This window comes from Mustela putorius, unplaced genomic scaffold (genome assembly GCF_011764305.1).
Source record: "Mustela putorius furo isolate JIRA1106 unplaced genomic scaffold, ASM1176430v1.1 tig00003962_pilon_pilon_pilon, whole genome shotgun sequence".
Lineage (NCBI taxonomy): Eukaryota > Metazoa > Chordata > Mammalia > Carnivora > Mustelidae > Mustela > Mustela putorius.
The window spans coordinates 19,062,664-19,089,875 of record NW_025422106.1 but is presented as its reverse complement, the minus strand read 5'-3'; the positions used below and the strand labels follow the sequence as shown (position 1 = coordinate 19,089,875).

Sequence of the window (27,212 nt, the reverse complement as noted above, 5' to 3'; positions counted from 1 at the left end):
ATGCAGGTAAAATTAGGTTTGATCACTTGGTTAAGGTAGTGTGTTCACAGTATTTCATCATTGTAATGATATCTTTTCCCTTTAAATTAATTAATACATCATCTCTGGTAATCTCACTTTCAACTGGGTAAATGTGCATTTTCTCCCCAACAACCTTCCACCTAATAGTGTAGCATCCATCAGTGATTCTTGTTTGAAAAAATTTTCCTATGGCAGTTGCCAAAATGTTAAACATTGCATCATTTCTTCCATGTTTATAGGCATTTTTTCTATAAAATAGAATAACATTCCTCAGCTCATTTTTTATCGGTATTTTAATCAGTATTTCTTCTTAATCAAATAACAGATGCCATTTTTATTCATTCTGCTTTAATCTGCTCATGTTGTTATTCATTTTAATGCTCAAGTTGTCCCAGACTTACTCTGGAGGAACCCCTCTAAATAGAGCCCTATTTGACTTTTTTTTTTTTTTTTTTAAGATTTTATTTATTTATTTGTCAGAGAGAGAGCGAGAGCGAGCACAGGCAGACAGACTGGAAGGCAGTGTCAGAGGGAGAAGCAGGCTCCCTGCGGAGCAAGGAACCCGATGCGGGACTCGATCCCAGGACGCTGGGACCATGACCTGAGCCGAAGGCAGCTGCCTAACCAACTGAGCCACCCAGGCGTCCCCCTATTTGACTTTTTGATTTAACTTTTATTTATTGTTTGTTTTTCCTTATTTTCTGAATAGTAAGATGCCCCAGGCTTACATTTCTTCTCCTACTTCTACTCTGGAATTGGCCATTTCTTCAGAGTCTTGATTCCTTTTTTTTTTTTTAGATTCTATTTATTTGAGAGAGAGCAAGCATGCATGAGTGGGAACGAGGAGCGTGTCAGATGGGGAGGAAGGGAATCTCAAGTAGGCTCTGCTCAGTGCAGAGCCAGACATGGGGTTGGGCTTGATCTCATGACCCTCAGATCATGACCTGAGCCGAAACAAGGAATCAGATGCTTAAGCCAGAAGGGCCCCCGCCTTTTTTTAAGTGGTGGGAGCCCAATAACATTAAGTAATCTCTACACCCAGCATGGGGCTTGAACTCAAAACCCCAGGATAAAGAGTTGCATGTTCTTCTGACTGAGCCAGTCAGACACTCCTAGTCTTGATTCTTTTTAATGGAGGAAAAGCATTTACAACCCAAGATCTCAGGAGTTAGATGTGTAAAAAGTTCTTTTTATAATCTCAGAGAAGTTAAAGTCTCCTTAAACAATGACTACAATTCAAAAGCCATATAGAAAAAGTATGAAATACAGAGCAAAATTAAAAACTTAACTCTGAAAACAAAAGCTATGTCAAAAATAAAATGACAAGGGAGAATTAATTTCAACTCCTACTATAGATTGATGTCTCATTTCTTTAATATAATAAATCATACTCATTAAGAAAAATACCACAGCCTAGTAGAAGAATGAGTGAGAGAGAAAATGTTTAGAAAAAAGGAAAATATATCTGGTTCTTAAACATTTAAAAGATAAGACATCTGAATATAAAAGTACACTGAGATGTCATTTTTTCACTTACCAGTTTGGCAGAGATCAAAAAACTGATAAAGCACTGTTGATGAGGCTGTGGGGAAAAAAGGGCCTCCTCATGCACTACAGGTAGGAGAGCAAACTGGATTGTAGCTATCAAATGCACAACTGTAAAACAATATCATACAGCCATGTAAACGCATGAGGGAAGCCTCATTTCAGTTTAGAAGTATATGAGTGTATTATTACCTATACAAATACGTAGAATAGCTTTTTTAAATGTTAAGTTGAATAGCTTTACTGCTAGACTGTTGAAGTAGAATAACTCCAGGCTCATAGCGTAAAGACAAATTCTTAAGTCTCAAAATCATTTGGTATTAAGGTCAGACTTAGACTACGCAGATTCAGTTGCTAGCTCTGGCTACTTTGTCATCTTAAGGCGAGCTACTTAATCTCTCTGCCTCAGTTTTTTCTTTTGAAAAGTGGAATAATCTACTTCATAGAGTTGGGAAGATTAAATGAAACATGCAAAGTCTTTCAAATAATGCCTGGCACATAGTAAGCACTCAATAAATGTTAGTTGTTACCACCTAACAGAACTATTCCAAGACTGATGACGAGAAGCCAGATTCTTGTGACGTACAATTAATTATTAAGCATGGTTGAAGAATGATGTTTAGGTTGGTAGTGTTACCAATGTTTAAAGGTATGAAAAATAATGCAAACTGTATATAAACACACATATATGTACACATACATTAAAACTGTACTGTGAGTATGGGCATAATTCTTTGATTCAACTGGTATTTCTTTCATTTATTCATCCATGAAATGTTTATTGAGCACCTATATGTGCCAGGTGCCCCCAGGATCTTATAGTTACCAGAGTCATAATCATTGAGTTTATTGGTCATGAATGAAAGTCAAGAATTCTAGTTCAAATTTTTTCAATAGTCAGAAATGACAGAGGCATAATTCTTAGTGGTTACCTAAGGCAAGTATTATAACACTGTTGTTATCCCATTTCATTAAAGTATAAAGCCTACACTCGTGCTTTATACTTAATGTTTAAAATTTACCAAGTTTTGAGAATTTAGACATATTATTATATATTAGTACATAATAAGTTATGTCTGAGTAGCTACAGTAATGAAGTAATTCTCTAGTAGTAATTACTAGTGCAAATCATTAAAATTGCTTTTGTCAGGAATGGAGAGTAGGTATATTTCAAAGTTTTGTTGGGTGTGTAAGCTAGTTTATAAATTTAATAAATGCTTTTTAGTGTAAATCTAAATATGTAGAATTTGTGTACTTAACAGTAATACACAGGTTACTTTAAAGTGTATGTGTTTGTCTAACAGGCGCTTACAGCTTTTAGATGGGGAATATGAAGTAGCCATGCAGGAAATGGAAGAATGTCCAATAAGCAAGAAAAGAGCAACATGGGAGACTATTCTTGATGGGAAGGTATGGACTGCTTAGAAGGCGGAGCACGTTATAGTCATGAACTCCCATTTTTGATTGATGTTTTCTTTCCCAGATGCAAATTCATGTTGGAAGTAAAGAATCCTTTGTTTTTATACTTTGAAAGATACAAATACCTAGTCAGAGTATTCAGTGGAAAGCGCTGAAAGTCTGGAGCCAGACTGCCAGGTTCAGATCTTCACTCCCTAGCTGTGTGGCATTCTGGCAGGTTATTTAAGCTTTTGTGCCTCAGTTTTCTCATCTAGAAAACGAGGCATAGAATTGATGGATTAAATGAAATAAATATGCTTAGCACCATGCCTGGCATAAAATAAGTGCTCAATAAATGTTAACTACTGTTGTACCCGAAACCAGTACTACACTATGTGTTAGCTAACTTGAATTAAAAACAACCACCACCACCACCACAACAACAAATTGTTGTAAATCCTGTTTATAGTAACAGCAGGCAACATAACGATGACCAATAATACATTTGTCAAGAAATCTGCAGAACTGAGATGAATCAAATTTAAAGTAACTTTTTTGAGACTTGAAAGAATAAATATATTTCTTGGGTAGGCAGACGCAATAGAATAATGACGTCATTTATTTCCAAACATATTAGGTCAGTGTACTATCACAAGCAAAATCCCAGGATTTTTTTTAAGCCTTAAAATTAGTTTCAAAGGAATATTGTGGAAATTTTCTAAAAACATTTACTTACCAGATAGTAGAACATACTATTAAGGTAAAAAACAAACAAACAAACAAAAAAAGCCCACAAACCTTTAAATTCTATGGTACAGTAAACATAGATGAGTTGGATCACTGAAACATTGTTTTAAAGTAGTTTCGTGTGCTTTTGGACTTTAGTTTCTGATAAAATTGGTATTAGATCTGTGTGGGAGACACCATTCATTGTGACAGAACTGTCACAATTACAGCCATCTGTAAATAAACTTAGACATCATAAACTGAAGAAGACTCATAAATGTAAAAGTTAGTATTATAAAACTTGGAAAAATGTAGGTGAATATTAATATAATTTAATATGAAGAAAGCTCTTAAAAGTATGTTGTGAAAGTTAGCATAAAATAATGAAAGTGAATCATTTCTCCACTATAAAAATCTAAAGTTAAAAACAAATGATAGGCCAAGGAAGAAGTAACATACAAAAAGCTATTATAAATCTGTAATTTTATAAATCAATAAGAAAAATAGGCAATCTAATTAGAAAAATGGTTAAAGGACAATCATGCAATTCTTAAGGCGACAAGTATAGATGACTAGCTAGCAAGCTTTTAAAGATACTTAACCTTACTAGTATTCAAAGACATGTAAAAATCAGAGATACTACTTTACTAGTTTGACAAAAAGATTGACAGTATCTAGTTGGAGATGTGAGGACACATAATGCTTCAATGTGAGAATAACTGGGGACAGCCTTACCGAGGGGGCAGACTGGCAACGTGGATGACATTTTAATTGTATTTCTAGGCATTAGCAATTAAGCCCAGTTTCTCAATTTTGTCACAAGGTTAGGAACTGGTTAACTGAAAAGATGTAACAGATCATGTCAAAAATATTAAAGTAGTGAGAAATTGGAAATATATTAAATATAAAAAGATTGTCTTGACAGGATTTCCATGGTATTTAGTTTTTACTGAATATTGTATATATATTCCTACTTTTTCTAAAATTAATGGTTACTTCTAGGTGATGAAATTTATTATCTGTGGTGTTTGAATTTGCTGCAGGTGTTCATTATGTTTTAAATTTCTTAAAGTTTAAATTTTTATTCACAAGAAAATACAGGAGTTGTTGGGTTTTCCCAAGAAATTGAAGCACTATGATATGGGCATCCCTTTAAAGTTAAAGCATCTAGATTCGGTTCTTTTTAAAAGCTTTGTAGTATTCTTTTAAATAAATATCCCATAATTTACTAAACCAATGCAATTTTAATGGATAATTCAATTTTATTAACTTTTTTTTTTACCTTTTCACAAATGTGAATATACTAGTACATGTATCTTTATGCATTGCAATTATTTTTATGAGATAAATACCTAGATATGGAGAGACTTACTTTTTCAAAACTGGTTTATAAAAGCACACTTTTATTTCATTACTGTCCAGAATTACAGTTTTAAGAGGATTATTTGTAATAAAGTTATAGGAGTTTAGGCTTGTATGGCAGTAAAATAAACAGGTTTCTTTTTTTTTTTTTTTTTTAAGATTTTATTGTTTATTTGAGAGAGAGCATGAGCAGAGGGGAGGGGCAAAGGGGGAAGGAGACTCCCCGCTGAGGGGGAGCCAGATGCAGGGCTTTATTCAGGGCTCATGACCTGAGCTGAAGGTGGATGCTTAACTGAGCCACCCAGGCACCCCAAAAAAACAGCTTTCTCTGGAATAGCATGAAAGCAGTCTTCCAGAAGATTATTTGGTTTTCTATATATAAATTGAGAAGTAAAAATTAGAAGGACAAGAGCAGCTAAGATACTGTAGTAATAAGGTAGTAAGGATCTATACTTGATGATTACATAAGAGAAACAAAAGAAAAATAGGATTCAAATGTAATTCTGAAGTTTTTAGGTTAGGGTCACTAGTAGAATGATAATGCTAGGAACAAAACTAATTATACCTGGGATGGAAAGAAAATAGATTCATATCTAAACATATTTTTAGTTCAGTTCAGGGTGACATTGATGTCATCCAAGTGGCAATGTCCAAGAGGCAGTTGAGATACACAGTTTTGGAGCTCAAGTATAAAGAATCAATTTGTGATCATCAATCTAATAAGTGTATCTTTAAGGATAGGTGAGAGATTAGGGCAGGTGGCTAAATGTTAGCTAGGAATTAAGGAGACCAGAAGAGTCATCTTATAAGTGATTAGAGGTTGAGGAGGAAAGCCAAAAGAGTTCAGAGTCCCAGAACCCAAAAGGAGAAACCAGGGCAGCTGGCATTGAAGCTGAAGAAGTCAGGACAATTTCTAATTGCTGTAAAGTGTTCAGTTTACAAAAAGAAAGTAGTTGGTCATCTGACAGGTTGCACACTGGCAGGCTTTGCTTACCAAAAGTTTTGTTTTAAAACCATTTTTCAGTTGATTACCAACATGTAAGAATAGGAAGATTTCCCACGAGGTCTTGGATTTCTGACTTTTTTGAACAAATTTGAAAATATGGTTGTACTGGGGTTCGGTTTGCACATGGCAGCAATTCATCCATTGTTGTTAAGTGGCTGCCTCTTTGGGCAACCTGAGCTCTCAGGTACTTTAGTCTGTCCTGTGCCATCTGTGTACTTTACCTGCCTGGCCATCTCTGTAGGCATTTTAGGTTTTCAGATCCATGTTAATTTATCGTAATAGATATCAGGAGGGTTTTTTATTCCTATGATTTCTTTAAATTCATTATGTGGAACCTTCACTCTTTTCATGTTTTCTTTTTTAGAGGCTGCCTCCATTTGAAACATTTTCTCAGGGACCTACATTGCAGTTCACTCTTCGTTGGACAGGAGAAACCAATGACAAATCTACAGCTCCTATTGCCAAGCCTCTTGCCACTAGAAATTCAGAGAGTCTTCATCAAGAAAACAAGCCTGGTTCAGTTAAACCTACTCAGACTATAGGTAAGAAAACACTGCTGTCAGAGTAGTGCTTTGCAGGGGCACCTGGCTGGCTAAGTTGGAGAATACGCGAAACTCTTGATCTTGGGATTTTGAGTTTGAGCCTTACATTGGGTGTAGAGATTACCAAAAGAAAGAAATAAAATAATAATAATGTTTTGCAGAGTTAGGACTTGGGTTCAGATTAATTTATTTGCTGTTTGCTCTAATAATTATTCTTTGGGAAATATCAGCAGTTCTTTATGTTTTACAACAGGTGTGTCTGGGAATTTTTTTTCTTTTTTTTTTTTTTAAGATTTTATTTATTTATTTGACAGATATCACAAGTAGGCAGAAAGGCAGGTAGAGAGAGAGGGAAGCACAGGCTCCCTGCTGAGCAGAGAGCCCGATGCGGGACTCAATCCCAGGACCCTGAGATCATAACCTGAGCCGAAGGCAGCGGCTTAACCCACTGAGCCACCCAGGTGCCCCCTGTTTGGGAATTATTTTAAAAAAACTTTAAAAGCACGATGAAATATATAGTGTATATATAACATATATATATATACACACACACACACGTGTGTGTCTGTGTGTATGTATATATATGCGCTATATGTTATATAACACCATCTTTAGATAGCTTCATGTCAATTTAGGACAAGTTTTTCCACCAAATAAATTTCTCTCAAGCTCATGAGAAAAACAGTTGGTTTTCATACCTTTTTAGATTTTGGAACTGCAGCTATATAAATGGTTTTGTAACTGAATGCTTTTTATAAATCATGTGAAGATTTGTATATGTTGTAGAACTGAATCAGTTTTTCAGAGTGTTTTTACAGTTTTAGGGCTGGAAGAGGATCATCATAACTTGAATTTTACCAGGTTACATTTTGTAGGAAATTTTTAGAGGAAAAACACTTAGAAATGGAGTTAACTCTGCTGAGTTAAGGTTCAGATGCATTGTAGTGTTCTGTCATTTGTATCTGCCTGATAGGAACACTGCCCTCAATTAAGAGCATCTGCATGTTTTTATTTAACTTTATTTAAAGAAGATAGAAGGCTTAAGACAGCTGTCTTTGACATTGACCACTCATGTCCACTCATTGTGTGTCTGTTACTGTGAGAGTCAAAGGGATGTAAGAAATGGCCTGTGTCAGGGCAAAGATTTCTCAAGTACATTGTGCTCTGGGCATGTCTTAAAATACTCTGTGGCCAGTCTTAATAAGTAAGTGTTTCAAAGAAACTGAGAAAAAGTTTTATACAGAATTGTACATGAAATGGTTAGTTGTGTCAGAGAAAATAAAAACATTTTATTTTTAAGTCTGTAAAGAAATATACCCAAATTATTAATGGGATTATCCACATTATCTTTTGGATTTGAGGTGATACTAATACAGTCATTTTTAATTTAGTTTTTGTTAAACCAACACTCACTGCTCACTGTTGTGCACTGAGAATATAAAGACCAATCAAAACAACCTCTGACCTCAGAGTGCTTAAACTATAGTGACTACATATAATTATTTGGAGTTTCTTTCTTTCTTTTTTATTTTTTTAAAGATTTTATTAATTTATTTGGCAGAGAGAGATCACAAGTAGGCAGAGAGAGGAGGAAGCAGGGTCCCTGCTGAGCAGAGAACCCAATGCGGGATTCAATCCCAGGACCTTGATTGAGATCATGACCTGAGCCGAAGGCAGAGGCTTAACTCATGGAGCCACCCAGGTGCCCCGGAGTTATTTTCATAATGGTTTAGAATATAAGAGGGTTTTTTGGTTTTGTTCGTTCTTTCTTTCTTTCTTTCTTTCCTTCTTTTTTTAAGAGGCCGGTGGGGGGTGGTGCTTCTAAGAGAGAGAGATGGAGTTCTAAGGGGAAAAAGTGGCTCCTTCCAGTAACTTAAGGATGAGAACAAAAACTGTGGTTAAGTGGGGCACCTGGGTGGCTCAGTTAGTTAAGTGTCCGACTCTTGGTTTTGGCTCCAGTCATGATCTCAGGGTTGCGAGATCAAGCCCCACATAGGGCTCCGCACTCACTGTGGAGTCTGCTTCAGATTCTTTGTCCCTCTCCCTCTGCCCCTCCTGCTTGTGTGTGTGTGTGTGTGTGTGCGCGCACGCGTGCACTGTCTCTATCTCAGATAAATCTTTAAAAAAATTTAAAAAAAAATAGTGTTAAGTACTATAGGTAGAATTCTGTGAAAATTTTATAGTTTTATAAGATACATCATTTCACTTTTTATAGCATGTATTTGCATTAAATATAAAAGTGTATATTTTCAGCTGTTAAAGAATCATTGAATACAGACCTACAAACAAGAAAAGAAAAAGATACTTCAAGTGAAAATCGGCAAAAATTAAGAATATTTTATCAGGTAAACCTAGCTGGCCCTTTTTTAAGTAATCATGAGATGGCTTTGTTTTGCATGTTACATCTTTTGGCATATTTAAAAGAATGTCTCTAACTTGGTTTTCTTTTTAAATTGTTTTAACTGTTTCTAAGGGTGATGTTGAAACAATATCTTGAGATGTTTAAGTTGGAGATTTGTTGTTTTTTTGTTATTTAAAGTTCCTTTATAACAACAATACAAGACAACAGACGGAAGCAAGAGATGATCTACATTGCCCGTGGTGTACTCTGAACTGCCGCAAACTTTATAGTTTACTCAAGCATCTGAAACTCTGCCACAGCAGATTTATCTTCAATTATGTTGTAAGTAACTTTTTTTGTTCTTTTTACCAATAATATATAAGACAGTCTGACTTTCAAAGACTGCGCTTCTTGGGGTGGCTCAGGTGGTTAAGCATCTGCCTTTGGCTTAGGTTGTGATCCCAGGGTTTTCTCCCTGGGATCAAGCCATGTCAGGCTTCCTGCTTCTCCTTCAGGCTCCCCATCCCCCACGTTCTTTCTCTCAGTCTCTCTCAAAAAAGTCCTTTTAAAAATAAAAATAAAAAGTTGTGCCTCTACACAAAATGCCAAATCTTTGCATTTGGTAGATTGCTATATGCATGAATTACAGTGATCATCTTACATATATTTGCATAGTGCACTATATTGACTTATATAATCCTCACATTGGCTCTTTGAATTAAGTGGTGATTTCTTTATTCTTACTCAAACAAGAAATAATTTGTACAAAGTTACCAAGCCAGTAATTATCACAACCAGGATTTTTTTTTTTTTTTAAAGATTTTATTTATTTATTTGACAGAGAGAAATCACAAGTAGATGGAGAGGCAGGCAGAGAGAGAGGGAAGCAGGCTCCCCGTTGAGCAGAGAGCCCGATGTGGGACTCGATACCAGGACCCCGGGATCATGACCTGAGCCGAAGGCAGCGGCTTAACCCACTGAGCCACCCAGGCGCCCCTCACAACCAGGATTTTAACACAAATCTTCTTGGCTCCAGGTCTTCTGACTTCCCTTTCACCATTCTCATGTGTGGCTCATTTTAGTTTTCAAAATATTAAGAGCTACAGGTACTTTTTAATTAACGAAATTAGAGTGATAGATACTTAGGGTAGAGATAATTAATATTTCCTTATTCTCAGCATTTTGGCATTCTTGTTACAGTATCATCCGAAAGGTGCTAGGATAGATGTTTCTATCAACGAGTGTTATGATGGCTCCTATGCCGGAAATCCTCAGGATATTCATCGCCAGCCTGGATTTGCTTTTAGTCGCAATGGACCAGTAAAGAGAACACCTATCACACATATTCTTGTGTGTAGGTAGGTAAAAACATCATACAACAAAACTTATTCTCTGACTTCTACTGGTGATGGAGACAAAGGAGAGCCCGACAGGGCTACTGTTTAGGGTGGGAATCATTATTTCAGATTATTAGCTAAGTGTCTGGGTGGTATACTGTTTTATAACTCTCTCCAGCCCCTGTAGCGATTTTCTCACTTCCTCCTTAGAACTTTTTCCTGTGTCTTAAATGTTAATGTCACTACTGCTACAGTGCTTAGAGGGATTAAAGAATTCTCCCAGTGGAAGTTACTATGTGCATGCATAGGAAGGAACCTGTACCAGAGGAATGTACTCTATTTGAGAGGTGTGAAATAGAAAGAATCCTATCCCTGTCACTTAGTGTTACATCAACATTTCTTTTCATCAGACCAAAACGAACAAAAGCAAGTATGTCTGAATTTCTTGAATCTGAAGACGGAGAAGTGGAACAGCAGCGAACGTATAGTAGTGGACACAATCGTCTCTATTTCCATAGTGATACTTGTTTACCTCTCCGTCCACAAGAAATGGAAGTAGATAGTGAAGATGAAAAAGATCCTGAATGGCTAAGAGAAAAAACCATTACAGTGAGTATTACTATTATCACCACTGACCGTGATTTGAGAATCTTAATGATGAAGTAATTCATGTTTAAAAACTATTAGTTGTTTAATATGAATTAAACTCTTAACTTAGTGTGAAGGACTCCTTTCTAAATGAAGGAATTTAGGAATCCACAATTTTTGTAATTGTGTCATTTGAATAGTTAGCAACTGAAGGACATACAGCTTTTCTTCTTGTGATTTTGTATCGTGTTTTGATTTTTTTGAAGTAGGTAACTTATTTATAACTCAGGGTTTCCCTTTTAAAATTACTACTTGAATAAAAGTTTTAACAAATGTTGCCACTTTGCTGTATAAATAAGATGATGATATTAGTTACAAAAATTGTTTTTGATTGTCTCATAATTTTTTTTAGAAATACCAATTTTGTTTTTTCTGTATTTAATAGGTATTTTTTCCTTCTTTTTTTTTTTCCTTCTTTTTAGCAAATTGAGGAATTTTCTGATGTTAATGAAGGAGAGAAAGAAGTGATGAAACTGTGGAATCTCCACGTCATGAAACATGGGTAGGGTATTTCTAAATTTAAATATTCCATTTCCTTTATGTTCCTCTTGCTGCTTCCATTCTGTAAATCTATGTTTGAGACTTATTTAAAATTCTACTGGCTTGGGGACGCCAAGGTGGCTCAATTGGTTATGTATCCACCTCTTGATTTCTGCTAAGGTCATCATCTCAGGGTCGGGCAGTTGGTCCTGTATTGGACTTTGCCCTCAGTTTGAAGCCTGCTTTAGAGTCTCCGTTTCCCTCCCCTCTCCTCACACAAAAAAATAGTAAGAAAATTCCATTAGCTTACATACAGTGTGCCCTAAATCTTATCCTAATTCAAAGTATTATAACTGCAGAAAGAAAAATGGTTTTATGTTTAAGAAAGGCGTTAGCTCTAATAGCAGTTCTCATTTTTAATATGTCACCCCCCCTTTTTTTTATAAGAATGTCCAATAGACATTTTTTTTTAAGATTTTATTTATTCACTTGACAGAGAGAGAGATCACAAGTAGGCAGAGACGCAGGCAGAGAGTGGGAAGCAGGCTCATCGCTGAGCAGAGAGCCCAATGCGGGGCTCGATCCCAGGACCCTGAGATCATGACCTGAGCCGAAGGCAGAGGCTTAACCTACTGAGCCACCCAGGTGCCCCAATATGTCCCCTTTTTTTAATGACCCAATTTTCATTTATTTTATTGCTAAGGATTAAAAAAAACATTAGGTCCCTTGGTACATACCTGGAAATGCTGAAGATTGGTTATCACACTATTAGTACAGTTTTTTTTTTTTGTTTTTTTGTTTTTTTTTTTAAGATTTTATTTATTTATTTGACAGACAGAGATCACAAGTAAGCAGAGAGGCAGGCAGAGAGAGAGGAAGGGAAGCAGGCTCCCTGTTGAGCAGAGAGCCCGATGCGGGGCTTGATCCCAGGACCCCGAGATCATGACCCGAGCCGAAGGCAGCGGCTTAACCCACTGAGCCACCCAGGTGCCCCAGTACAGTTTTTTTTAATTGCTTAATTCTGGAGAATAAAATATAAATAGCTTTTCTGATTTCTTACTACCATTGCATAGAGGTCAGGATAGAACAGTACTTATTTCTTGTGCCATTGTGGCTAAAAGTATCTTCCAAAGTGTTATTTTTCCTGCAGATTTGCCTCCTTCCCAGTGTGTGAACTATTTGCCTTTCAATACATTTATGTTTCTTCTGTACCTTCATTATTATTATTAGATCCTCATTTAAGGTTTTCTTCTATAGTGTGAACAGCCAAAATGTTTTTATTTATAATGAAGTAAATGGTAAGGAGCACTTCTGTTTCTTTACTCTTAAGGAGTAAAGAGGAACTGGTGCATAAATTCCAGCCCAGATGTCTGGGGTGCATGGGCCATAGCCTTTTTTTGTACACTGCCTTAAGCTAAGAATAGTCTTCGCATCTTTAGTGGGTTGGAGAAAAAAAAGAGGAAGACAACAGATCGCATATAGCTTGTAAAACCTAAAATGTTTTCTTATCTAGCCTTTTAGAGAAAATGTTTGTTTGGTCCCTGGTGTAGTCATTAAAACTCAGTCATTTCTGTATTTTGAAACTTAGGTTAAGTCTGTTTTTTTCTTTTGTCCTGATAGATCAGTTTCAAGATGGAATTTTAGTCCTACTATTACTTTATTGGGTTCCATTTTCATTCCTTGATCTAACTCTGGTAGCATAACAACTGTTGGGGGGTTCGTGCTATACTAGCATTGTAAAGTAGCTAGTATCATTGGGTATTTTTACCTGTTGGGTAAACTTTGGATTTTAAAATATCTGCAGGCAGGCCTTACAGACTTTGTTAGACACTGAGTTTCAGTGGATAACTGAGCAGCCTTTCTCCTATTTGGTTTGATTTTATTATTTTCAAATTTTATTCATTGTGGGTGCCCCTTCCTTGCTTTCTATCAACACAGCCAGACTGTTCACCACATTCAATGTGGCTATTTTTCTCTTGTTTTATTGAAAAATAATTGGTATACATCACTGTAAGTTTAAGACATACTGTATGATGGTTTGATTTATATTTATTGTGAAGTGATTACAATAGATTGAGCTAACATCCCTCTTATATAGATACAATAAAAAGAAAAAAAAGAAGGAAAAAATCATTTTCTCCTTTTGTTGAGAATTCGTAGTATTTACTCTTTTAACAACTTTCCTGTAAATATTGTACAACAGTGTTGTCATCATGTTGTACATTATATGCCTAGTACTTGAGCCTTTGCGTATTTGAACACCTCCCTTAATCTCTCCTCCTCCCACTTCCTGCCTTTGGTACCGACAAGTTTGATCTCTTTTTCTATGAGTTTTGTTACTGTTTTCAGATTTAATTTGGTTTTTTTTTAGTAATCTCTATACCCATCATGGCGCTCAAACTCATGACCCAGAGATCAAGAGTTACATACTCTACCAACCAAACCAGCCAGGCACCTCTGTTTTTTTTAGATTCCACATATAAGTGAGATCATACGTTGTTTGCCCTTCTGTCTGGCTTAGCGTAATGCTTTCACAGTCCATCCATGTTGTTACAAATGTGGCATCTTCATTTCTTTAAAGGTTTTTCATGAAGTGAAAAATGTAGAGAAATAACTGCTTCTGAACTAGGAAAGTATGTCAAGGTCAAGAGAGAAACTAAAGGGGATAGTTGGTGTGTATGTAGAGAGTTTAAGGAAAGTGGTGGCAAGAGAAAAATCCTCTGTACTTTTAATACTGTCGTATATGCTGTTTCATTAGGACAAACAAATGACATCTTTTGAATTTCTAAGTTAAATTAAATCGCTTTAAATTTTTTAAAATGGTAAGTCCATTCAGGTCATTGAATCTCAGATTCACTGTAGTTTTACTAATTGTTAAATCATCACTTACTGGTCTATCAGTTACCATGTTGCATTTGACAAAAATGCTTTATATCACTGTTGATGTTTGTGTTATTTTTATTGAATAGGTTTATTGCTGACAATCAAATGAATCATGCCTGTATGCTGTTTGTAGAAAACTATGGACAGAAAATAATTAAGAAGAATTTATGTCGAAACTTCATGCTTCATCTAGTCAGCATGCATGACTTTAATCTTATTAGCATAATGTCAATAGATAAAGCTGTTACCAAGCTCCGTGAAATGCAGCAAAAATTAGAAAAAGGAGAATCTGCTCCCCCTGCAAATGAAGAAATCACTGAAGAACAAAATGGGACAGCAAATGGATTTAGTGAAATTAACTCAAAAGAGAAAGCTTTGGAAGCAGATGGTGTCTCAGGGGTTTCAAAACAGAGCAAAAAACAAAAACTCTGAAAAGAAAAAACCTAACCCCGTGTTATGGACAAACACTGAAATTGCATTCTAGGGAATTCAGCCTCTAGGAAGAGTTTTGTTTTCGTTTGTAATCATAGGTTTCAAACAGGCACTGTTAGATGAAGTAAATGATTTCAACAAGGGTATTTGTGTCAGGGCTCGACTTCACTTTGTCATGCAGCATTACATGGATGTCCATTTCATTGATGTCATTACAACACTCTAGTTGGAGCATGAAAAGCAATAGTTGAAAGAAAGTATTTTTAACTTCAGCAATTGTCTTATGAAATATATTGAATTGATAATCTAGAAATTATTTCATATATTTAAATTATAATGGTTTTAGCATTTGTGACTGGCCATTTTTCTACTTCGTAATTGTGAAGACTTTTTTGGGGAGGGAAAATTAGAGTGTGATTCCTTTTTAGAAATTGAAGATTTTTGGAAATTATGTTGCATTATTATTGCAATCAAACCTTGATCCTTGATTTTGAAATCATTTATCAATTTGGAATGAGAAATTACAACATAAGATCCTTCTTTCTAGAAGTTTTACAATTTTAAAATAGCACTTCTTCATCTTATGCCTGTTTGAGAAAATATCAATTTTTCACATTGTTGACCGTGAAAGGTCATGTTGGCTTCAAAGGTTACTGACCATTTTGTTTTTATGTGGATACTTTTACTGCATTGCTCACCCAGTATGTTTTTTTAAACTTGAAAAAATATTGCTGTTTTGGGTTTGTTTTTTGTTTTTGTTTTTGTTTTTTAACTTTTCAGTATGGTAATCACATTGAAAAATTCAGCTGTCTACATCTTTTCATTATAAACCAAGGGAAGAATGAGTTTGGGATTTTTAAGATGCCACTTTTGAGGAAGGAAATGTTCTATAAAAATGAATCAGAAAATCTATAACTTTTTTTCTTTGCAAGGGATGTCTTTGTAATGTATTTCATGATTAGAATATCCAATACAGATAAGCTGACTTGAATTGTTGTGAGCAGTTTTGCCCTGTGATATATGTGTTTTTATGCACATATTTGCAGTTGGATTTTCTCCAACAGAAAGTGGTTTCACTACTGGCACATTAACAAGCACCAATAGATTTTTATTCCAACTCCAAGCACTGTGGTTGAGTAACATCACCTCAATTTTTTATTATCCTTGAAGATAATTGCATTTTCATATTCTTTATTTATAAAGGATCAATGCTGCTGTAAATACAGGTATTTTTAATTTTTTAATTTCATTCCACCACCATCAGATGCAGTTCCCTATTTTGTTTAATGAAGGGATATATAAGCTTTCTAATGGTGTCTTCAGAAATTTATAAAATGTAAATACTGATTTGATTGGTCTTTTAAGATGTGTTTAACTGTGAGGCTATTTAACTAATAGTGTGGGTGTGATTTGTCATCCAGTATTAAGTTCTTAGTCATTGATTTTTGTGTTAAGAAAAATAGGAAAGAGGGAAACTGCAGCTTTCATTACAGACTCCTTGATTGGTAAGCTCTCTCAGTGATGAGTTACAGTAAACTCTGATCATGCCTCTGGATAGTGAATCTCGAGCATTTCTCTCGGGCTTTAATTTGCTAAAGCTGTGCACATATGTAAAAAAAAAATAGATTATTTTAGGGGAGATGTAGGTGTAGAATTATTGCTTATGTCATTTCTTAAGCAGTTATGCTCTTAATGCTTAAAAGAAGGCTAGCATTGTTTGCACAAAAAGTTGGTGAGTCCCTCCCCCAAATAGTAATGAAATTACTTCTGTTGAGTAAACTTTTTATGTCATCTTATAACAAAAGCTGAAAAAATCCCTTTGTTTCTATTTATAAAAAAAAAAATGCTTTTCTATATGTACCCTTGGTAAGAGATTTTGAAGAAATCATGTAAGATGATAAAGCATTTGAATGGTACAGTAGATGTAAAAAAAAATTCAGTTTAAAAGAACGTTTGTTTTTACATTAAATGTTTATTTGAAATCAAATGATTTTGTACATAAAGTTCAATAATATAAAAGCTGTATTCTGTTTTGGTTTTGGTTTCGATTATTATGCATTGTTAATGTGTGTACTAAAATTTTCATTTGGCTAGGATAGTAAGGATCCAGAAAAAGTACACCCAACAGTCAGAGTTAATAAATTAAGGGGGAAAAAAATGAACCCAGTGCAAAAATCCCACTTTTAGTTCTAGTAACATCCGTTGCAAATGGCATGTTATTTATCAAAAAACATTTTTATAAGTTCAGAGTAATGTCAGTGTTAGTTAGCCTGATAGTTAACAGCTATCCATCTTTGGTTGTGAATTTTTTCTTTTTAATGAAAAATAATTTATCTTGGCCTTTCAGAAAGCTCATAGACTGGGATACAAATGAGAATTATAAAGTAAAGTGATATAAAGTTATCTACAACATTCTGTGAGGTTAGTAGTCATTGATGTTAACTCTGGAAGAGTTAGGGGAAGCTTTACAGAGGAGCTGACAGGTGAGTTCTTCTTGCTTTATTTACCAGTCACCTGTACACATGCTACTCTGTGTTCTTTGAGTTGAGTGCCTCTCTGTGCTTCCAGTGCTTGTTCTAGAGGTTTCTTCTGAGCAGTTGCTTTCTCACTACATTGCAAGGTCCATCTCACTGACGTTTGTACTGCTGAATGGTTTTAGGTGCTCAGATACTTGGTGACCTGAACGGAGGGTTTTACAAGCTGTGCTGAGTTTGGATTCCAGGTAATAGGAGGTATTTGGATATTTACAGCACAGATAGGACACAAACCAACCTGTGTTTTTTGTGGGCCATGGCTCTAAGAACTGGGGAGAGGAGAGGCTCTACAGAGGAAGAAGCCACCATTCGGAGGCTATTGTAGTAGTAAGCCAGGTGAACTCTCCAACTACTAGAACACTACTTGTCCTGAAGTAAATGCCTGAAGTCCTTGGTCAGTGCAATTGTAGGACAGAGGAGTGACGAAGCCAGGAAGGTTTCAGAAAGGAAGCAGCAGTCTTCCTGCTGCACAGAAAATGAGTTATGACGGCAATTTCAGGGTAGTGATGGGATAAGGACACCGGTTTAAAGTATCTAGTGCATGGGAAATGAGGTGGAGAGGCTTCACACAGGAAGAGTGTATGAAAATGGGGTCATACCAAGACAGGCCAAGTTAAGAATTTGGGGGAGAGTGCATGGGAGGGTTCCATGTTTGCAGAATACAGAAACCAAAAAGTTATCAGAGGGACGCCTGGGTGGCTCAGTTGGTTAAGCAGCTGCCTTCGGCTCAGGTCATGATCCCAGCGTCCTGGGATCGAGTCCCACATCGGGCTCCTTGCTTGGCAGGGAGCCTGCTTCTCCCTCTGCCTCTGCCTGCCACTCTGTCTGCCTGTGCTTGCTCTCGCTTCTCTCTCTATGACAAATAAATAAAATAAAAAATCTTAAAAAAAAAAAAAGTTATCAGAAAAAGGATGGAATGAGCAAGAACACAGATGGTTTTGGCTTGCTGTCAATAGGAAGTGGTTTCACTACTTGGCCTATTAACAAGCACTCAAGACCCTTCTGGTGGCAAAATGGCACACTGTTGAGAGAGCAGTCTGGTAGTTCCTATTAAATCACAATGTAGGATGCCTGGGTGGCTCAGTCAGTTAAGTGCCTTTGGCTCAGGTCTTGGGTCCTGGGACTGAGCCCCACATCAGGCTCCCTGCTCAGCAAGGAGACTGCTCCTCTCTCTCCCTCTGTGAACTCTCTTGCTCTCACTCTCAAAGAAAAATCTTTGAAAAAGATTTAAAACAAAAACAAAAAACAGTGCCTTCAGCCTTTGCTCTAACAATTCCATCTTTAGGTAGTTCTACAAGTAAACTAGAACACATGTAAAATGATAAATTGCCACCACTGTTGAAAACAGACTAGACTCTAACAAGTCATCAGTAGGGTGGGTATATCATATGATCCATATAAATGGGATATATGCAGCAATAAAAAAGGATAAAGAAGTGTTTTATTTTTGTGTGTGTGAACCAATGTGGAACAAATGCCAAGATAAAAGGTACAGAACAGTTCCTAGTGTGCTTCAAATTTTTAACTGAAAAAATTAGTATGTGCCCATATTTGCTTTGGTTATAGCATGTGTCTAAAGGATACACTGCTTTTAGGGAAGATAATCTGGAGAAAACAGAGGAGAGGCAGGCTTTTCATTGCTATTTTTGAGACATTGCAATTTACTACCTTTTTTTTTTTTAATTTTATAGTTCTTAAATTTAAAAATGAAACCAGAATATTTTAGAAAGGGAGTTCAAGAAAGATGATGTTTGTACTGGGAAAAAGGCAGAAGGGCTAAGTGTCTAGCACAGAACTTGGAACATGGTAAATTTCTAGTAAGTAAAACAGGAAGTTCATTGTGAATGTTTCTAAAAATTCAATTTGTATTTTGTTAAAGTAACATAAATAGTAGGTCACTCCTAGAAAAGTGGAAATATATGAGGTTCTGTTAATTATGCCAAGTACCATATTAAAGCAGAGATCTTAGCATTAACGGTACTTGGGTTGTAAGAATTTAAGTACATGCATGCGCTCTGGTGTTCTCAGTGTGTACTCTATGCATTGAGCCTCTGCCTTCAGCTCAGGTCATGATCTCAGGGTCCTGGGCTCGAGTCCTGCATCAGGCTCTCTGCTCCATCCGATGCCTGCCTCTCTGCCTACTTATGATCTCTGTCAAATAAAATCTTAAAAAAAAAAAATGTCACATGGGATCACTCTATAAAGCTGGTTCTAGGGAGCAGGGTTGATACCTCCTGGACTAGGGTATTTTATCTATTTTCCCATTTTGATTACCATCCTATCCACATGGCAAAGCTTCGTTCAACCAAGGGCCACACACAGGTGCACCACCACATTTGTGTCTAAGCTACTCCATCCTTTTTCAGCACCCAAAGAGCTTCTATCTGCCCTTCTAGCATATGGCCACAAGCAGCCATTCCTTCACTCACCTATTAAATGTACGCCAACACTTGTCACCAGCACTGGAAACGACAGATTGAAGAAGACTCAGAACCTGTTCTAAGAATTCTCCAGGGTCAAAACCAGAATTCTCATGGGTCAAAACCAGAGTCATTTGCTTCCTCCTTCTGTCCCTATAAACATCTATTTCTTTAGTAGATTCATTGCTTATAAATGCAAAGAAAGGGTGAAGTTACAAAGGCAACAGAAGAAAAGCTCTTTATCTTCTGACTTAAACTATGAGTCACCTATTAAACTACCCAGCTATAGCAAGGATCCAATAAAGCTTAGCTCCTTTCTTCTTCACAATCCAACTAAGATTTTCTTTTGAGTGGACTCTGTCTGTAGTATCCCTATTTCGCTTATCTGGAGGGTTGGTTCTTCTGTGAGGCTTCATAGTAGGACTAGGGTTACCATGTAATTAGGCTTATGGAGACTTATTCATTATTACTTACTGAGCACTTACTATGGCCTTTGCCTCCGATAGGCATGATTATACAAAGATGAATAAGACAGACGTTGTTCCTGTCCTCGTGAATCTTAAGTTCCAGAGAGGGGCACATTCAACTATCTTTTGATAAACCACTTTCCAAAGTATCTAATATCAAAGCAGCGTCCTGGGGGATAAAGGCTAGTGTGGACACTACCCTTGGTGCAGGAGAGCTGAGTGGATAGGCTTGGATTTGAACACCAACTGTGCAGCTTTTGCAGCTTCAAAATGCATAAAGTTGCTTAAATGCGTGGAGTTGGTTTCCTCATTCGTAAAATGAGATAAAAACGCCTCCTTCCAAAAGATACCTGGCACAGTAACCTGTTCATGGTTAACACCACCATGCCCTCTCCTACAACCATATGGTTTTGCCAACTTCAATCCTCTGCTCTCACCTCCAAAGACAATCACACGCTCCAGTAAGTTTCTTCTTCCACAGCTATTTTCAGAAGATGCAAACGTCTGCTGAGATTGTATGGACTAGTCTAATTCTGTGTAACGTAATTAATGTAAGATTAATAAGTAGAAGCTGCCTAGAAAGGTCAATTTTGCTTTAATCAATATTAAATTTAATGGGATTAAAACCGTTTATGAGAGATTAGTCTTATTTTACTCAATAGAGTTGTCTTTTAAACAGAAAATGACTCGCCCTCGTTTGAAAGTATTTACTGGGTGGCTCTGTCATTGGAGTGTCTGACTTGATTTTGGCTCAGGTTATGATCATTGGAGATCGAGCCCCATGGTGAGCTCCGTGCTAAGCATGGAGTCTGCTTGTCCCTGTCCTCCTGCTACCCCACCCCTGCCACCAATCGCACACACCCACTCTCTCTCAAAGATCTAAAAAAAATTTTATTTTTAAAAAAAATTTTTAAATTTGTCAGAGACAGAGAGAGAGGGGAAGCAGGGGGAGTGGGAGAGGGAGAAGCAGGTTCCCACCGAGCAGAGAGCCCAATGCAAGGGATTGATCCAAGGATCCTGGGATCATGACCTGAGCCAAAGACACACTTAACACCTGAGCCACCCAGGTGCCCCCCAAAATTTTTTTAACTTTTAAAGATTTTATTTATTTGACAGACAGAGATCACAAGTAGGCAGAGAGGCAGGCAGAGAGAGAGGAGGAAGCAGGCTCCCTGCTGAGCAGAGAGCCCGATGCGAGGCTCGATCCCAGGACACTGAGATCATGACCTGAGCTGAAGGTAGAGGCCTTAACCCACTGAGCCACCCAGGCGCCCCTAACTTTTTTTTAAAAAAGATTTTATTTATTTATTTGACAGAGATCACAAGTAGGCAGAGAGGCAGGCAGAGAGGAGCAAGCAGACTTCCTGCTGAGTAGAGAGCCTGGTGCGGGGCTCCATCCCAGGACCCTGGGATCATGACCTGAGCCAAAGGCAGAAGCTTTCACCCACTGAGCCACCTGGCGCCCCAACTTTTTTTAACTTTTAAAAAAGTATTTTTCAGATGGCCATGTATCAGGCAATGTGGGCTGTTGAGTAGACCTTGGAGTTGTGCTCTTCATGGACCCGTAATATATCTTTTTCACATTTCTTTTTGTTTTGTCTGGTGAGATTTGCAAACAAAACAAACCTGACATCTACTGGCACTTTCATTTTATAAAGTACAAAAAGAGCAGGAAAGATTAATTCAGAATAAAGGATAGTCTCCAGCAGAACACATTTAGATTTGCAAAACAATCATGGTGGGGACTTTTAGTTACTTTGGAGCAGTGACTCCCAAATCTGCCTTCATAATAATATATATATTTTTTAAAGATTTTATTTATTTATTTGACAGGCAGAGAGTAGACAAGTAGGCCGAGAGGCAGGCAGAGAGAGAGGAGGAAGCAGGCTCCCCGCTGAGCAGAGAGCCTGATGCGAGGCTTGATCCCAGGGCGCTGGGATCATGACCTGAGCCGAAGGCAGAGGCTTTAACCCACTGAACCACCCAGGCGCCCCCATTTTTTTTTTCATTTTGTTTTTTAAAACACACACACACACACACACACACACACACACACACACAAGCAGCCTCTGGAACTGTGAGAATCAATTTGTCCATTTAAGCCACCCAAACTTTGGAAATTTGTGATGGAAGGCCTAGAAAACTACAACTACAGCAGAGACTGTCCTTACTCTGCCCCATGCTGGCATAGGCCAAATGGGGAACCCAGACTTCCACACTCATGAAGCTATACCGAGACATCCCAACACCTCTGCCGAACGGCGTCAGAGAAGACCCAGCAGGCAATGCCATCACCCACCGGGCAGCAATGAGGCCGCCCATTTTCCAGGGTGAGGGAGGAGCTGTCCTGGACCTCTGCCCCCAGCACCAGTAACAGGATCACTCTCCCTCGCTCTGATAAGGCTCAGAAGAAACCAGTGGAGACTCCGGACTTTTACCACTACCTAGAGGAACAAGGCCACCCCCACTGCAGCATCCGCGGAGACCACACAAGGAACCGGAATGCCCACGCCACCAGTAACAAGGGCTCTCCTCTTGCTGTCCATAGAGGCCAAGGGGAAGCTACCCTTCCATCTCCTATGTGGCAGTAATGAGAAAGTGCCCGCCCCCCTCAATCTTTTCCTGTTGGACTGGTGTCAGAAAGCTAGCTGAAAGGCAAGGTTTAATTAAGATCCCATGTCTCATTACATAACACAAAATGCCCACGTTTCAAAAGAAAATCACTTGTCATCCGAAGAATCAGAAAGACCTCAAACTGAATAAAGAAAGACAACAGATGCCAACACCAGACTGACAACTTAAAAGCACCGTATTTGAGCTCTCCAGAAAAACAGAACCAATCAACGATTATAGAAGCTGAGAAGTGCCAAGATCTACTGTCTGCACGCTAGGAGCCCAGGAGAGCAGGTGATGGAGTTCAAAGGCCCAAGAGCCAGAGGTGTAGATTCCAGTCCAGATATGAAGGCCCCAGAACCAGGAGTCCTGAGGATGTCCTAGCTCAATGGGCAAAGAGCAAATTCAACCTTCCTCCGCCTTTTTGTTCTATTTAAGCCATCAACAGATTGGATGAGGCCCAAAACACTGGGGAGAGCCACCTGCTCTCCTCAGTCTATCAATTCAGATGCTAATCTTTTCCAGAAACACCCACACAGAACCACCAGGATGTTTTAATTAGCTATCTGAACATCCCTTGGCCCAGTGGAACAGACACGTAAGACTCCCCATTGCCAAAGCCATGATTAAAATGTTTCAACGAGCACTTACGAACACACTTGAAACAGATGAAAACTGAACAGGCTCAGCAAAGAGTATAAAGAGTCTGGCACAGAAAGAGAGGGTACGGAGACCATCCAAATGGATGTTTTTGAACTGAGGAATACAATAACCAAAACAAATATTGAAAAGCTCAGTGGATGGGCCCAACAGTAGGAGGGACGTGACAGAGACTGGACTCAGGGGACTGGAAGTAGAACAACAGAAATTACCTAATTTGAACGACAGAGAAAAAAACCAACTTCAAACCAACAAAACCTCAGGAATCAGTGGAAATACACAAAAGATGTAAAATTTGTGTCACTGGAGTCCTAGCGGGAAAAAGAGGACAGGGTTGAAAAAAGTACTTGAAATAATGGCTAAAAACTTTCCAAATGTGGCACATTACATAAACCTAACATTCCAAGAAGCTGAAGAACCCATACAGGATAACCCTAAAGAAACCCATACAAGGACACATCATAATTAAACTTCCCATAACTGGGCGCCTGGGTGGCTCAGTGGGTTAAGCCGCTGCCTTCAGTTCAGGTCATGATCTCAGGGTCCTGGGATCGAGTCCCGCGTCGGGCTCTCTGCTCAGTAGGGAGCCTGCTTCCTCCTCTCTCTCTCTTCCTGCCTCTCTGCCTACTTGTGATCTCTCTCTGTCAAATAAATAAATAAAATCTTTAAAAAAATAAAAATAAAAAAAAAATAAACTTCCAATAACTAAAGACAAAAAAATACATATATTTTGAAAGCAACTACAGAAAAATGACACTTTATCTACAAGGAAAAACAATGAAAATGACAGCAGATTTTTCATCAGAGGCCACGGGAGGTCACGTAATACTTTCCAAGTAGTGAAAGGAAAGAATTGTTGGGGGTTCCCCAGTACCTGGGGGTTCTGTTAGTCAAGTGTCTGACTTTTTTTTTAAAAGATTTTATTTATTTGATAGAGAAGAGATCACAAATAGGCAGAGAGGCAGGCAGAGAAAGAGGGAACCAGGCTCCCCACTGAGCAGAGAGCCCAATGTGGGGCTCAATCCCAGGACCCTGAGATCATGACCTGAGCCAAAGGCAGAGGCTTAACCCACCGAGCCACCCAGGCGCCCAAGTGTCTGACTCTTGATTATCAGCTCAGATCTGGATCCCAGGGTCATGAGTTTAAGAACCCCCGACCAGCACACACACAAACACACAAAAGAATTTTCAACCTTGAATCCTATGTTCAGTGAAACAACCTCCAGGAATAAAGGGAAAATCAAAACATTCTCAAGAGAAGAAATAGAGAAGAAATCAAAGAGAATTTTTCACCAGCAGGCTTATCATAAAAGAACGGCTAAAGGAAGTTCTTGAAACAGGAAGGAAATAGTAACAGAAGGAAACTCGGAAGAGCATGAAGGAAAAAAGAACACAGTGAGCAGAAATATAGATAAATACAATAGGCATTGCTTGAGTTTTCTGAAAGTTGTTTTTTAATGGTCAAGGAAACATTGTCTAGTAAGGTTCTAAATGTATATAGAGAAAATATTTAAGAAAAAAAATTTTGCTGTAAATGGAGAAAGATAAAGAGATGTAAGGATTATTTCACTTGAACTGCTGAAATGATAACACCAATTACTGGTAAGTTTTATATCCCCTGCTTTCTGAAAGTGGAGTGTTCCTACAACACTTTTCATAAGCTCAAACGGGGTAAAGTGAACAATATCCTCTGCTTTCCGGAAGTTCACATTACGCCACTTCACTTTACCAAAGACCTACATTAGTACTGTTTTCGCTAATCCAAAGAAATCCAAACAGGACTCTCCTGATTATTAAAAAAGCCATTACCATACTAATGTAGATGTAGATATAGCTCCACATAGATCTGTATAAACACACATACACAATACATATATGTAATATATACATAATACACATATATTAATGTATATATATACATATTTTTAATACCTAGAACAATTACTGAAGAAGCTACACAAAGAGACACTCAAAAACACTACAGAGAAATCAAAATGGAATTCCAAAATATGTTGAAGCAACCCATGAGAAGGCAGAAAAAATAAAAGCCATGGGAGCCTGGGTGACTCAGGGGTTAAGCCTCTGCCTTCAGCTCAGGTCATGATCTCAGGGTCCCGGATAGAGCCCGCATCTGCATTGGGCTTCCTGCTCAGCGGGGAACCTGCTTTTCCCTCCCTGCCCCACCCCTTGTGTCCCCTTTCTCTGTGTGTGTGTGCCTCTCTCAAATAAATAAAATCTAAAAAAAAAAAAAAAAAAAACCCAGAGAGGACAGAAAACAAAAAATAAAAATGGCCAACTCAAGCCCTAACATATCAATAATAAAATTAAAAGTAAATGGTCTAAATAGACCAAACAAAACTTGGAGATTGACAGAATAAATTAAAAACGAAACAAACAAAAAATCCCATGACTCAGCTATATGCTATCTACAAGAAACTAACTCCAAATACATTAACATAGAAAAGTAGAAAGCATAGGATGGAAAATACGTATCATGCAGACATTAATTACAGGAAAGGAGAGGTTAGATTATTATCAGATAAAGTGGACTTTGGAGGAAGAAAAATACCAGAGACAGAGAAGGACATTATGATAAAACAGTCAATCCTCCAAAAAGATACAGCAATCCTAAGTGTGTATTCTTAAGACAAAGGCGCTACAAAAGATAGAAGTCAAAAACTAGAAGAACTAAAAGGAGAAACAGACGAATGAATGCAGTTACAACTGGTGACTTTGACACTCCCCAACTAGACAGAAAGCCAGCAAAGATATAGAACTCCACAAGATCAAAACATTCTACCCATTAATAGTAGAATATGCAAGTCTTTTTTTTTTTTTTAAAGATTTATTTATTAGGGGTTAGGAGAAGAATGAAACAAGATGGGATTGGGAGGGAGACAAATCATAAGTGACTCAATCTCACAAAACAAACTGAGGGTTGCTGGGGGGAGGGGGGTGGGTAGAAGGGGGTGGGGTTATGGACATTGGGGAGGGTATGTGCTATGGTGAGTGCTGTGAAGTGTGTAAACCTGGCGATTCACAGACCTGTACCCCTGGGGACAAAAAAATAAATGTTTATTTAAAAAAATAAAAAATTATATTAATAAAAAAGATTTATTTATTTATTTGACAGAGATCACAAGTACACAGAGTAGCAGGCAGAGAGAGAGGGAGAAGCAGGCTCCCCGCTGAGCAGAGAGCCTGATGTGGGGCTCAATCCCAGACCCTGAGATCATGACCTGAGCCAAAGGCAGAGGCTTTAACCCACTGAGCCACCCAGGCGCCCCAGTTTGTCAGTTTCAAAACAAACATGCCATGTTACTTCTCGGCACCGCTCAGCCCCTCACTGAGACCTCACATACCACGTCCCTCGCCACGACACACGCAGTTCTCACCTCCACCAGAACTGTAAGTTCCTCCCTTCTGCTTCAGATGCCAGTGCTGGGCTTCACAAATTTCCATTCACCTTTTGAGATTGACTTTGCTCCTTGAGATCTTTAGGCAGAGACAGTCAGCCTTTCCTTTCTTAGTGCCATTCCATCACCTGCTACCTTGGATCCCGTTGGTGATTCTTATCTACCCCTGAGCCTTTCCCCTTACTGTCCACTCTTCCTGGGAGCACAACGGTTATGAGTGGCGGCCGCAGAGTGCATCAGGTCCGGGCTAGGATCCCGACTAGACTAGTTACTGGCCCTGACCTTAGATAAATTAATTCACATCTCTTGAACCTAAGTTTTATTGTCTGTAGGGTGAAACAACAGTAATAACAAGATAGTAAGGAGCTCATGTGGATTAAA

General features: G+C 37.9%; 1 protein-coding gene across 2 annotated transcripts in view; it reads left to right on the top strand.

Annotated features, from left to right (window-relative positions):
- SUZ12 (SUZ12 polycomb repressive complex 2 subunit) overlaps positions 1-16,751 on the top strand; it is a 43,836-nt gene extending 27,085 nt beyond the window's left edge. For both annotated transcript variants that reach the window (XM_045070037.1, XM_045070036.1), the window contains 8 exons: positions 2,871-2,976; positions 6,423-6,600; positions 8,854-8,945; positions 9,140-9,283; positions 10,142-10,299; positions 10,689-10,887; positions 11,349-11,428; positions 14,376-16,751. In XM_045070037.1, the coding sequence (XP_044925972.1) occupies positions 2,871-2,976; positions 6,423-6,600; positions 8,854-8,945; positions 9,140-9,283; positions 10,142-10,299; positions 10,689-10,887; positions 11,349-11,428; positions 14,376-14,721 (1,303 nt within the window). In that variant the 3' untranslated portion in view covers positions 14,722-16,751. The remainder of the gene's footprint in view (positions 1-2,870; positions 2,977-6,422; positions 6,601-8,853; positions 8,946-9,139; positions 9,284-10,141; positions 10,300-10,688; positions 10,888-11,348; positions 11,429-14,375) is intronic.
- The last annotated feature ends 10,461 nt before the right edge of the window (positions 16,752-27,212 follow it).